General features: G+C 35.2%; 2 protein-coding genes across 2 annotated transcripts in view; both read right to left on the bottom strand.

Moving 5' to 3' along the window:
• Positions 1–14,332, bottom strand: part of LOC137032441 (B-cell receptor CD22-like) — a 900,294-nt gene that overhangs the window by 757,944 nt on the left and 128,018 nt on the right. The gene's annotated exons all lie outside the window — the stretch shown is intronic.
• Positions 646–12,460, bottom strand: metrnlb (meteorin like, glial cell differentiation regulator b). Its single transcript, XM_067403836.1, has 4 exons — positions 12,258–12,460; positions 9,410–9,795; positions 3,753–3,812; positions 646–2,203 (listed from the first exon to the last, which is right to left on the bottom strand). Exons 1-4 carry the CDS (start codon positions 12,371–12,373, stop codon positions 1,881–1,883), a joined length of 885 nt encoding a protein of 294 aa, XP_067259937.1. The 5' UTR covers positions 12,374–12,460; the 3' UTR covers positions 646–1,880.

Genomic DNA, 14,332 nt, shown 5'->3' with positions numbered 1-14,332 from the left:
TAAAGTCAGAATTTTGAGTTATAAAGTCAGAATTACGAGATATAAAGTCAGAATTTCGAGTTATAAAGTCAGAATTCTGAGATATAAAGTCAGAATTTTGAGTTATAAAGTCAGAATTTCGAGTTATAAAGTCAGAATTTTGAGTTATAAAGTCAGAATTTCGAGTTATAAAGTCAGAATTACGAGATATAAAATCAGAATTTCGAGTTATAAAGTCACAATTACGAGATCTAAAGTCAGAATTACGATTTATAAAGTCAGAACTGCGAGTTTTATAAAGTCAAAATTACGAGATATAAAGTCAGAATTATGAGTTATAGTTAGAATTGCGTAATATAAAGTCAGAATTGGTTGTTATAAAGTCAGAATTACGAGATATAAAGTCAGAATTATGAGTTATAGTCAGAATTGCGAGTTATAAAGTCAAAATTACGAGTTATAAAGTCAGAATTGCTAGATATAAAGTCAGAATTACGAGATGTAAAGTCAGAATTACGAGATGTAAAGTCAGAATTACGAGATGTAAAGTCAGAATTGCAAGATGTAAAGTCAGAATTATGATTTATAAAGTCAGAATTAGGAGACATAAACTCTCAATTGTGAGGAAAAAAAGTCAGAATTGTGAGATAAAAAGTTGCAATTATCTTTTAAATGTTTTTATTCTGTGGCAGGAATACACAAGTAATATGAGTGTTTGTCTTTTTATAAAGTCTTTGAACGGTGCTCAGGTAACATTCATACGCTGCACTGCGACTTGTGTAGCTGGAAGAACTCACATTCACACAATAATTTGAACATTTTGCATTTTTCTCCACAGTTGGGCAGACTGTACAGAAAACACCCAGCAGCACACATAAAATGACACCCACATAAACCATGATTTGTCCATTAAGAGTGTTTTATTCCAGACTCAAAAGGCAACTCAACAAACACACACACAGCATAAACACACACAAACTCACATGTGAACACACTCCAGTCAGAAGAATCGACTGCTCTATAACTATAAACAAAGCTTTTAAGAAAAGCACCGCCATCCTCTCGCAGCAGGCAAGAGCTGATACACACACTCACACACACTTGGATCCAAGTGTTACGACACAATTTCTCTGCATCGGTTTCAGATGTATGAAATCAGGCAACAAGAACAGACAGAAACAAACAAACAAAACTTCTGTCTGTAACCAAGAACAGCAACTTTAGGGAGGATTCCTGACTGTGATCCGTCCATCTGGAACCACTGTGTATCCCATCTCCGAAACCTGCCAAGAGAACGCCCAGGCCTCGTTTCGCCCCAAAATCAACACAAATAAAATAAGAAATTATATTCTGCATAAAAAAATAAAAAAAATACAAAATTAAATTGTGAAAATGATTGTCTCATGACAATTAAGAAAAACGTCCCCGATTCTTATTACAAAAATATGAAAACATATTAATATTATTAGTTAAATTTAGACTGCAAATATGTATGAATATTTCACGTTTTAATTACTGTGTTAATATTTTAATATTATTATTGTTATAACAATAATTGTAAAAATAATATTTAATAAAAATAACCATTATAATTTTAACAGTAATAATAAAACAATGAAAATGTTTTTTAAAAAATTGAAATATTTATACATATATACATAAATTAAAATAATTAAAAAAAATAAAAAAGTAAAGCATCTGGATGCAATGCAATCATGCAAATGCATCATACTTTTGGTGGGAAATGTGTTTGTTATAAAAAAATTATCTGTTCTAAAATGAAGTCTAAATTTAATTTCTCGTTTATTTATTTTGATTTTGGAATGAAATGTGGCCCAGACCTCGACATGAATGAACAACTGGACACTTGAACTCCAGCAGAGGTTTGTTGTGTGCGTCTCTCAGTCTGTGTCTATGTGGCAGGGGTTCGTCCCGGCGGCCTGAGCCGAGCGGTACAGTCTGATGAAGTCTTTATAAAGTGGAGCACACCCCAGCCAGGCCTCTCCGAAGCGCACGGCTCCCGTGAAGAGGAACTCGCCCTGTCCCGCCCGCGGGCCGCAGCGCAGCGGCATCTTCACGCGACCCGTCCACCGGCCGCGCCCGCGCCCCCCGCCGCCAGACACGAACACGCGGCTCTTCTGACGGTACACGTGACTCAACGTCACCACCACAGAGGCCTGACCTTCATCCTCCTCCTCCACGTGATGAATACTGCCGCGCACCGCTGAGAGACAGAGATAAAGCATATATTGATATTCCAAAGTGGCATATATAACGCATTTAATGTCAAAACATTTATATTCATGCTGAATACATGAGCCCAAGTTTATTTGTGTTAGGCTTTTTCCAGACTCTGGTAGTAAAAAATTAAAAAAATAGTTTAGTCTAAATGAATGCCACTATAATTTATGTTTGTTTTATAGCAGTTTTCAGTCCTGTTCTGAATGCTGTTTAATTCAAAGGATTTGTTGTGAAGTGAGATGAACTAAATACATGTTTGTAGTGTTTCTAAAAACATTCATTTTATTTACAGGTATTTTACATTATTTCTGAATGCAATATAAATTGTGACTCACACAGTCTTGGGTAAAGTTACTTTAAAAGTAATGCATTACAATATTGCGTTACTCCCTAAAACAAGGGAACTAATTTCATTACTTATGCATTATTGTGTTTTATATAAGGTAATGTGTTACATTATTTTGAGTCACTTTTTCCTCACCTGGGCTGGGCTTGAAAACAACAAAAAAAGTTTTATTTTTGATGAAAGTTAAGCCCCTTTCACACCAAAAGTGAAATGAATACACCTCAGGCTGAAGGATATGCATATTCACACCTGTACAGTAGAGGGCGCCGCTCAAACAAACCTTTCAGCTGTGCTGCAGTTCAGGATTAAAGAAGAATAGGATACAGGAAGGAAGTTCAACACTCTTATTTCTAAATCTAAAGTAATTTTTGATAATTATTATGGTTGAACTAGATCACTGAAGTTTAGCAGCAAAGACATCATATAAAGTGAATAAAGTGAGATTAAATACATAAAGTATATTTGTGTACTTTAGTATAGTTAATTATTACAGGTTTGTGTAAAATTCTGAGATTGCATTTCACTGTTTTTATTCATTTTAAAAAGCAATATGTTACTTTACTAGTTACTTGAGAAAGTAATCGGATTACATAACTCAAGTTACTTGTAATGCGTTACCCCCGACACTGGACTGATATATCAGTGTGACTTATATTTCCCACAACAATGACATTTTGACCAGGTGTGACTCCCCAGCTAACAAAAATATGTTCTAAGAGCCTTTTTAGAATGTAATCATAATGTTAATTAAAACTTTATTTCTGAATGTTCTCTGAATGTTCAAAACATGCATTTTTTAAATGTTCTAAAAACTTTTATTCTTGGTTATTTGAATGTTGAGTGAACGTTCCATTTTATCATTCTACAAAGATTGTGGGAACGTTACTTTTGAATGTTCTCTAAACATTCCGAAATAAAAAGTAACATTTAAAATATGTTAGACGAATGTCCAACTAAAGCTTTTCAGAACACAAAATGCTCCAGGAATGATGAACAAATAATGTTTTTATGCTAACATGATTAAAGACCAGATAACTTTGAACAAACGTTGTATTAACGTTACTGGAGGAACGTTTGTTCATAATCAGAATGTTAGTCAAAGTTCTGAGAATGTTCCTTTTTTGCTGTATTATAGTCAGGGGCAACTTATTTTCAGGAATAACTTCTATGGAGTATAGTTTCTTACCAAAGTCACTGGTGCAGAGCGCCATGAGCAGCTCGTCGTCAGCACAGGGTCTGCAGGGAGCTGAAACACACACACACACACTACATTAGTGTGAGACACACAAGCACAAGGAAATCCAGACGCATTTCCTCCTCAGACACGTCAGGACTGCTCTGCGTCACACCCGTCACACTCCAGCTGTGCCTGAGCTCCTGTGATCTCTGATCTTTGCCCTCTGACCCCGTTTGATAGCGTTATCATCATTATCTGCCTCCCCCATGACAAACCAACTGCCTCGACTCAGTTTAAACCACATTAAAGCTTGCTGAACATACAGGGCTGTAAAATAAACAGATGTGCGTTTAAAAAAGGCTTTGGAGCTTAAATTGTAAATAATAATTAAAAAAAATATTTAAACTAATACAATAATCATAAAAAAAAAAATTAAAAAATATATTTTTCCTACACAATTTGTGCTACTAATTCTTCAAAACAAGTGGTTATTTATATGTTTTATATTTACAACTATTTAAAAAAATAAAATAAAAAAATAAAAAACTTTTTAAAGAACTTTTTAGGTTTTATGTTCTGGGAACCAGTCATATTTCGAGCAAGTGAATCAGATGTTCTGATGAATCACATCTTATGATTCAAACAAATCAAGAGTGCTTTTGCATGTTTTTGCAAAGAGAATATGATAGGAAGTACATTTAGCATACTTATCATCTTTTCCTTATGAAATGAAGACTCACAAACTGAGTATCATGTAAATGTAAAGCATTTTCTTCAGATTCGCCTTTGAGACAAAAGCATTTGCAAATGGATTCAATGTAAATGTGATTCCTCACCTGATTTAACATTAAAGTAAAACGGCTCTTTAACGACTTTCAACACCTTCCACCCCCCGCCGCTAACGGCTCATTACCGGGTGGAGGGGACGCCTCTCACTGATCACAGCTGAAGACTCGAAACTAACGCTCAGACCTCAGATCAGCTGCTTGGAGACGCTCGTGAAGATAAACACAGATCGTTCAGTGAAACCATCATTACAGCGCTTTAAGAGCTGAGCTATAACATTACATAACAATTACCATTCTTAACCCCGCAAAAACACAGCGTTCCCCTAACGTTAGTGTTTCGTTCCCAATTGGTTAGTTTTCTGGAAAACATGTTCTTCAAAGTTTTATTTTTAGAATTGTAAGATAAATTTGTTTTTTTATTTACCAGTAATAATTAATAAAATGTAATAATAAAACGTGACTTGTACATCGGTGCGACTTATCTTAAGGAGTGATTTTCAAGCTAACAAGATTATGTTTTGAATAAAGTTATGAAAACGTTATTTCTGAATATTCTCTGAACATTCCACATGTCCAGCTACGTAGATGTTTTAAAAATGTAAACGTTAAGGGAACATTCCATTTTGCAAACGTTATGGGAACAATACTTTTGAATGTTCCCCTACAGAACGTTCTCATAATGTTAGCATTTGGAACTAAATAATAATGTTCTTCGGAGGTTTTGTTTTTAAAAAATTCAAAATACAGGTAAAACACCTGTAATAAATAAATAAATAAATATGGAAAATTCCTTCAAATGAATACAGTGCACACTCTTTTTATGGATTTTATAGAGTGCAGAATTATAAAAAAAATTTTTTTTTTCTGACAACTTGCACAAAATAACTTCCACAGGACATTCCCAAATGGTTATTTTTAGGTTTTATACTTACATCTATGAAGTAACCTTTACTGAGTGTTCTATGTTTTTTTTTTTTTTTTTTACATTTTATATTTACAGTTATAAAATAACTTTCACAGAATATTCTGTAATTGTTATTTTAAGGTTTTATACTTTTAACTATAAAACAACTTTTACAGAATGTTTCATAATGGTTATAATGGTTTAGATTTACATCTGCAAGATAACTTTTAAAGAATGTTCTTTAATGATTATTTCTAGGTTTTATTTATAAACCTTATTTTTATATATACAATGTAAAATATGTTAATATAAATACTAAAAATGCATGTTCTGGGAGCCAAAATCTAACATTCTCAGAACGTTCAGGGAACCAGAAACAACAACAGCAGTCTTAAGAGTGCTGCAACTACAAAGGCTTAGAATAAACAAACAAAAATAAATAAATACAAAAATCTCCGTTGATAGCCAGACTTTGTTCACTGCAAATCTGACAACACATACTGACCACTTAATGGCAGTTTTTTTTTGCCCTTTTTGATGTTGAGCTTGTATAAATCAGGGTCAATTTCACTGCTTTAAGAGAACAGCTCAGATATTCCTAAAAAAACTCTTTTCACTAACACTTACACACATGTTTTCTTCCTGTAGACCAATCAGAAGGCCCACCCAAGCTCGAGTGTGAGTGAGACCAACAGGTGAGGAGCTCAGGACACCTCAAGACTTAAATGTTTATAAAGACAAACCCTCTGGGAATGTTGAGCGGGAAAGAAAGGGAAAAGAGAGGGGGAAGGGAAATGGAGGAGAGAGACTTTCTGGAATACCTGGTAGCTTCCCAGTGAATAAGAATATGCTTTGTTAAGTTAAGATAACATGGTTTATAAATGTTCCCTGAATGTTTTTTAAATGTTTTAAAAACGTTCTTCTCGGTTACACAAACGTTACGGGAATATTCCATTTCCAAACATTTTGAGAATGTTCTTTAAAAAGTAGTAACATTTTTACATTTTGAGAACATTATTTAAGACAAGAGAACTTTGAACGAACATTCTATTGTTCTAACGCTCAAACGTTACGGGAAGAACGTTTGTTAGGAACTTTGAGAGAACCTTGACAGAACATGAACTAAAGTTCTGAGAACATTCTCTGTTAGCTGAGTATGTGGTAAAAAGAAGGACGAAAATAATTACGAAAATGGGATATTTCAGTATTTAGACTGTGATTAGACAGCTGTGAACTGATTTGTATTATTACAAATCTCTCTTGAAAGTGTTAAGCTGCTGTGCCAGAGCTCATCTCACCTGCACGACGACTAAAAAAGCGCCTTTCATCTGCGACTAGCCAATGAGAGTCGACCACGGCGACCATCGGACCAATGGCACGCAGCGGCCACTTGATTGACAGCACTACAGGCCGCTTGACCCCGGCGAGACCTCTTGATTAGACTGTTTATTTTCTTATGTCAGGCTGAACATGGAGCGTCGGGGGGCTGATGGTTCTGTCTGGGCTTCAGGTTTTATGGGGTCAGTGCCAGCAGACATTTTACAACCTCTCTAAAGCACTCTTTCATGTGAATGACGGCCATTTGACAGTGTTGTTATTCCACCCCCAACACTCACTCTCTCTCTCTCTCTCTCTCTCTCTGTCACACAGATATTCCTGAATACACTAAGGTTGTGTGATACAGAGAATATTTACAGTATGCTGTATTTTTGATGATGTGAAATTCATAAACATTGTGAATATTAGAATGAGGTTTCCCGTAAGATCACGTCAGTGTGCTAGTTTCACAGCCGCTCTCTGTCGTGAATATTCGAGTACTACACAAACAAAATGCAAATAGTGATTCAGTTAACATTTCCTTTAATGAATTGGTGCAAACTCTGATTCAACCATTCATTTGCATCCTTTTATAAGTTTAGTTTAGTTTATTGTTTTATAAAGCACATTTCAAACTAAAGTTGCAACCAAGAATTAAACATATGTGCAAGATGCAATGTTGTTATTGTTAAACTAAAACTATTAAAAGTCAAATAAATAAAGCTGAAATTAAATAAAAATAAATATTAGATACAAACTTTAACTTGAAAAAATTTAATACTGTACAGTACGGAAGAGGATTAGGGCCAAGCAATAATAAAAAAATAAAACCATCTCGAGATTAAAGTTGTTAAATTTCGGGAAAAAAGTCGAGATAAAATGTTGAGAATAAAGTCATTAAATTACGAGAAAAAAGTCGTTAAATTATGAGAACAATTTCATAATTTCACGAATTTGTTCTCATAATTTAACGACTTTTTTCTCATAATTCAATGACTATATTCTCAACATTTTATCTCGAAATTTAACAACATTTTTCTCATAATTTCACGAATTTGTTCTCGTAATTTAACGACTTTTTTCTCACAATTTAATGACTTTATTCTCAACATTTTATCTCGACTTTTTTCTCGAAATTTAACAAGTTTTTTCTCAACATTTCATCTCGACTTTTTTCTCGAAATTTAACAACTTTAATCTCAAGATGGTTTTATTTTTTTATTATTGCTTGGCCCTAATCCTCTTCCGTAGTATAGCGACTAAATTAAATATTAAGTTGAAGCACTAAAATTACTGACACTGTAATAATAATAAAAAATATAAAAAAGGAAATTACTAAAACTTAAATAAAAATTATATTAAAACTTTAAAAAAGCTAATTCAAAATAATAAACACTACAGTATATAAACAATACTAAAGTAACACTGCATTTTACGTTCTTTAACACTTTTATTTTGTAGAAAAAATAGTTAAATATTATTGTTTTTACTACTTTAAACAATAATATTATTGTGCATTGTTAAATTGGTGAAATAAAATAAAATAATAATAATTTTGGAAATAAAATGATACATTTTTTGGTTTATTTAGTGAAAGCAAAATGTGAAAAACATGTCTGATAATAATAATAATTATTATTATTGTTGTTGATGTTGTATTTTACTTGCATTAAACATTTTGAATCTATTCAACAATGACTGTCTAAGCTGTGTTTATGATTCTCTTGACTGGAAAAAAAATCGTCTTTTAAAGTAGAGACACACTGATACTAAATTTCTCCAACGATACTGATAGCGATAATTCAGAGTGACATTTTGCCGATACCGATAACAATTACAATAGTTTGGGGGTTCTGCCTTTTATACCTTCTTTTAAATTAATGATAGGCTACTTTTATTATAATTAATAATTAATCATTATATTTTTAAAGATTATATTTGGAAAGAAATGCAAATAAAAACTTTATTCTCTCCATCAACTTGTTTCAGAGTAACTGGTATCAGTTATAAACAAACACATTACTCAAATTAATATGAACACACATAAATTCTGAAGATTAAATTAATATTTCTTAATGTTCTGAATGTTATTAATTCATATAATTACTATTAATATTAAACATTAAACTGGTTTCTTAGCATTTTCTTTACACAAAGCCCTGCCCTTCTTTTGATTAACAGGATATATCAGCCCTGACCATCGGCCGATACAATTATCGGTGCATCTCTATTTTAAAAGCATTTTAGAGCAAATGCATATGAAGATAAAGATGAATATCATAAGACAAATCTGTAAAAATAGGGTCCAATATACTGTGCTGATTTTTCAGAGGTATTTTTCATGTATTTTTACATGAATTACACATTGTGTTGCATTTCAGGATTAAAAGGAAATGTCTGTAAACTAGAGATGCACTGATATGAACACTTTGGCCGATACCGATAACCGATAATTTTGTATATTTGAAAGCCGATAACCAATATTGTTTGGTTATTGCAATCTGATATTGCAATCCATTATTTATTGGCTTTAATATATTGGCCACATTTTCTTATCGAGCCGATATGATAACATTAAAAATGAACATATATCGGCCGATACCGATATTGTGGCCGATATACTTAACGGATAATGTCCCATCAGAAATTTTTCTTACCTGCAGGCGAGTAGGGCTCATCTCCCGGCGTCTGCGTGGAGATCAGCTGATACTGAAAAGCCGTGATCCTCCGGCTGATGTCCCGCCGCGCGGATGCCTCCACGAACAGCGCCCCCTCCTGCAGGCTGAAGCAGCGCACGAGTCCGGCCGCCTGCTCCTCCTCCGACAGCAGCTGCCGCAGCTCTCCGGCCCGCTCCACATACAGCGTGGCTCCCCGCGAGTCCCTCCGAGGCTTGACGCAGGCGTGGAGGTGTGCGGAGGAGGGCAGGTTGGGCCTCAAGTTGACGATGACGGCTCCGGTGGGATAGAGCCACTCCAGAGAGCCTTCAGCACAGCGCAGGTACACCTGCTCCACGTCCCGCGCGTGAGACTCGTGCGTCAGCCCGCTGCAGACACACAACACAAGAGTTAACAGCTCGGAGCCAAAAGATTTGCGTTTCTCTACAGCTTTAGTTGTCTTGCGTCTCATTCAACTCTGAGATTCTCGTTTTTCAAATGACACATAAATCTGAGAGCTTGACAAATTGGGATGTCCACAGTTTTGATGCATCCCATGACCTTCTGGGTGAGCGTGACCTCCTCCTCATCTCCAAGAGCTTTCAGCAACACGAGGAGAGATCGGATGTCGAAAGTGCGGGATATTAAGTCAACCTGAGGTCTTAAAAGCTTATGGTACGAGAAGAAGGGTTATGTGCACATGAACGATTTCACACAAGCTGTCATCCAGATGTGACATTTTTATTTCCCCCGCTACAGCGCTTTCAAGTGGTTGTGGCTGGCGTATTTAGGGATGATTACAGTGTTTGTGCCTGTTTCAGCTGGACTGGTGCCGACGGGTGTGCGGAGGCTGAGAGATTTACACTCTTCACCTGGTGAACAGCACATTATGACCTCAAAAACATGTCCCATGCAACCCATTGAGTTTGTTGGACCTCAAAAGTTTAAAAAAGGATTGACTGATTTTAAAATGCAGGTTAATCGTATTCCTGTATTTCCACCAAATCTAGAGGGTTTGGATGAACACGGGGGCGAGTAAATGATGGCAGAACTAAACTTCACAGCTACAGCTGGGGTTCATGACTTAGCATTATAATTAAACTGACGGGGTTTGGTTTCTACTGAAATCAGTGCCAAATGTCCTCCAGAAAAAAAAAAAGAACCGAATCCCGCACACATGACCCCTAAATTCCCCTCATTTCACCCGGCTTGCTTTTAATTAACGTAATTAAATCATTTTCTGGAGTCCATTAAGTCGCGGAGCGCATAATAGAGGCCAGATTCGGCGCTGTCTGGTTCAAAGAGTTAAATGAAGGAGTTGAAAAGAAAAGTGCGAGTCAGCTACTAAACCAGAGCACTAGAGTCAATGAAGAGAGAGAGAGAGAGAGAGAGAGAGAGAGAGAGAGAGAGAGAGAGAGAGAGAGAGAGAGAGGGATGTGCATACAGAGATTAACATCATTGTGGGCGCAGAAAATACGAGCGAAAACAAATCAGTGTTTTATCTTTTTAGCGCTGAGCAGTCAAATTCATTTTAGTGAATCGATTCTTTTGAACAGTTCTTTTTTTAGAATCCGCGAAGACTTTCAAGAAGTTACCTGTTTAGATGATCTGGCAAGTACACTCTAAAAAAATAAAAATTGCATTAAAAACAACCCAAGTTGGGTTTAAAAATGGATAAACCCAGCAATTGGGTTGTTTTGACCCAGTGAATGGGTTAAATGTTTGCCCAATCTGCTGGGTAATTTTATTAAACTCAACTATTGTTTAAAAATTGCTGTATTGCTTGCTTAAAATCAATACAAAGTATGAACATTTATTAATAAGTATAATGAATAATAATTACATTTATTAAGTTGCTTATTCATAAATGTCCACCGTTTGATTATTATTGTTGCCTAGTAATTATGTGTCTGATTTTTAATTTCCAACCTATTCTGGGCTCATTTTAAGCCAGACATATAGTAATTTTTACTATATTTAATATAGTAATTTTTGCACATTTATTGGAAAGTCTGAATTTATCAGAAGTCCGAATGTGCGAATATAAAACCAACTTTACCCAAGTATAAAACTACCCAGCAGGTTGGGCAAACATTTAACCCAACCGCTGGCCAAAAAAAACAAAAAAACAACCCATTCATTGGGTTTGTCCATTTTCAACTCTACTTGGGTTGTTTTTAAACCAGCATTTTTAGATTGTATCAGATTGTATATATATATATATGAGAAGTGGTTGGGTTAAATGATTGACCATTGGGTAGTTTTATTTAACCCAACTAGTGATTCAAAATGACTATGTCTGGCTTAAAATGAACCCAAAATAGGTTGGAAATGAAAAATCAGACACATAATTACTAGAGGCAACAATAATCATCAAAAGGTGAACATATTAATAAGCTATTTAATAAATGTTTATTGTTTATGAGTCATTAACCACTTCATATTCACAAGTTTAGTCCCAAACAATGTTCTAATGCAGTCGAGTAATAATTCACGCACAAACTCTTTCCGAATCCGAATCGCTCCGGAAGGAACATTGAAAGAACTGGATTAAACGAATCGGTTCGCGAATCAGTCTAAGGGTAAATGTCAGCGCATGTTCAAGATAAGGGCATGCCCGGACCTTCCCCATCACCTCTCACAGAATTACATTATTTAAACACATTATTATTCAAATCTAAACACATATCTTTTGTTACACATCTATTTGTTTGCCAGAATTCAAATAAAATGATAATAATAATTAAAAAGAGATCCCTAATACAATAGATCACGAGTACTTATGACAAATTACGCTTTCTTTTAAATGCTTTTTAACTATTCTAAACCTTTACAGAAACGAAAGTCTGACCTTCCTGTCCAGCTGCACTGGTCGCTGGAGTATTGAGCACATCCACACAGCACCAGAGCTGAGAGAAGAATGAATAAAAACATCCTCCGTCTGTAGAAACCCCCGCTCTGGATCATTTCAAAAACTGCATGGCCAAACCATGAGCAGACATCCGAGATGAGAGCTGAGTCCAGAATGAAGCGCTCATGATCGCGAGCGTGAGTCTGAACCCTCAGATACTGACTAGAGTCCGACTTTACCCTCACTCGACCTCCGCCCCGCCCACGGAACACGCGACACGCCCCAAACCACGCCCCCGGCCGCACTGCCTACAACAGTATTTATTTACTAAAACTTGAACATTTTAAACCATATTTTAGTGGTAGTACCATGGTATTTTAAGTAACTTCGTGTCCCTAATTACTATGGTGCAGAGATATTAAATAATGTAAATCATAACATTGGAGAAACATGAATGAATATTCAGCACCACAGTCTGATAGAGCCGCAGCACTTTCTTGTAAGGGTGTGTAACTCAGTGTGTGTCTTGAGGTGGCTGTGGTTATTCTGGGCTCTATAAACACTGGTATCAGATGCTGCTGAGTCGCGCGCTGTTATTACGGCTGCACGCGCCTCGCGGGACACTGACCGAACCTCCGAATAAGATGTTGATTTATTATACATTTATTATAAACTGCATATTTATTATAAACTGCATATATATATATATATATATATATATATATATATATATATATATATATATATATATGAAGAGTTCATTTGCAAAAACCGATAAACGCCATTTAAAAAAAAAAATGAACTAAGTGCTGTGCATTATTCTCCATATATAGCACGTTCTGTACCCTAAATCCATTTTGTCAGAAGAGCCGGTTTTGCCCACTTTCAGGCATCGCAAGTTCACGTTTTACAGCAGAAGCCGACAAGCGCCCTTGTTTGTGTACAGACAGAAACCGATAAGTCCGTTTTAGCGAATCAGCGCGCAGTATTCAGGTCAGGTGACAAGGCTTCTAGTCACTTCAAAAAGACGCGCTAGCTGAGGAAAGTTATATCAAAGCTCACTAAAAGTGATCGAGGATTTATGATTTCGACTCCTGTAAGTCCTTGTACACCATACACGACTTACATGCTGAAAAATTGGTTGTCCTTTTGCTTGTGTGTGTGTGTGTGTGTGTGCGCGCGCACGTGCGTGTGTGGATGAGTGCGTGTGTGTGTACTTGTGTGTCGATCTGTGTGTCGATCTGTGTGTGTGTGTGTGTGTTTGAGAGAGAGAGAGAGCGTGTGTGTGTGCCGATCTGTTTGTTTGTGTGTGTGTGTGTGTGTGTGTGTGCGCGCGTGGGTGGGTGGGTGTGTGTGTGCGTTTGTGTGCACATGTGTGTTTGAGAGTGTTTTAAATGCAATTACTTGGGTTTTGTTTAACTATGAAACATGAAATGTGGAGTTATCTGCTTTTGCCAAAAAAACGACTGTTGGAGTTATCTGCTTTTGCTAAAAAACAAACTTTTAATATATATATAAAACATACTTTCAATGAATTTTATTTTTTTAATTTACCTGTATTTTTTAGAGTTATCATTTCTTAATCAAAACAGCCCAACTGCAGTTTGATTGTTATTACTTGAAATGCACAATAAAAAAAACATGATTTGTGAGAATTCATAAAAATGGAGTTATCTGTTTTTGCAAATAAACTCTTCATATATATATATATATATATATATATATATATATATATATATATATATATATATATATATATATATATATATATATACGGGCCATTCTACAAAACTGGTGCAGACTGCTGTCCCACAACCAAAAAACACATTTAAAAAGCATTTAAGTATTCACATTTTACATTTTTACTAAGATCTTTCTATTATCTAATGAATCCTGTAATAATATGTAAAATATCAGTAAGCTTAATTTATATAAAATCAAAATTTATTGGGTAATTTCAATTGTGAGGTGGCTTTCCCAAACCCCTACATTTCAACTTGTACATTTCAAATTTTTTTCCATTGTTTTTTTTTTAAATTTATATGTATATATATGTATATATATATATATATATA

The sequence above is a fragment of the Chanodichthys erythropterus genome, chromosome 12 (assembly GCF_024489055.1).
Source record: "Chanodichthys erythropterus isolate Z2021 chromosome 12, ASM2448905v1, whole genome shotgun sequence".
NCBI lineage: Eukaryota > Metazoa > Chordata > Actinopteri > Cypriniformes > Xenocyprididae > Chanodichthys > Chanodichthys erythropterus.
This window is presented reverse-complemented; position numbering and strand designations above follow the sequence as displayed.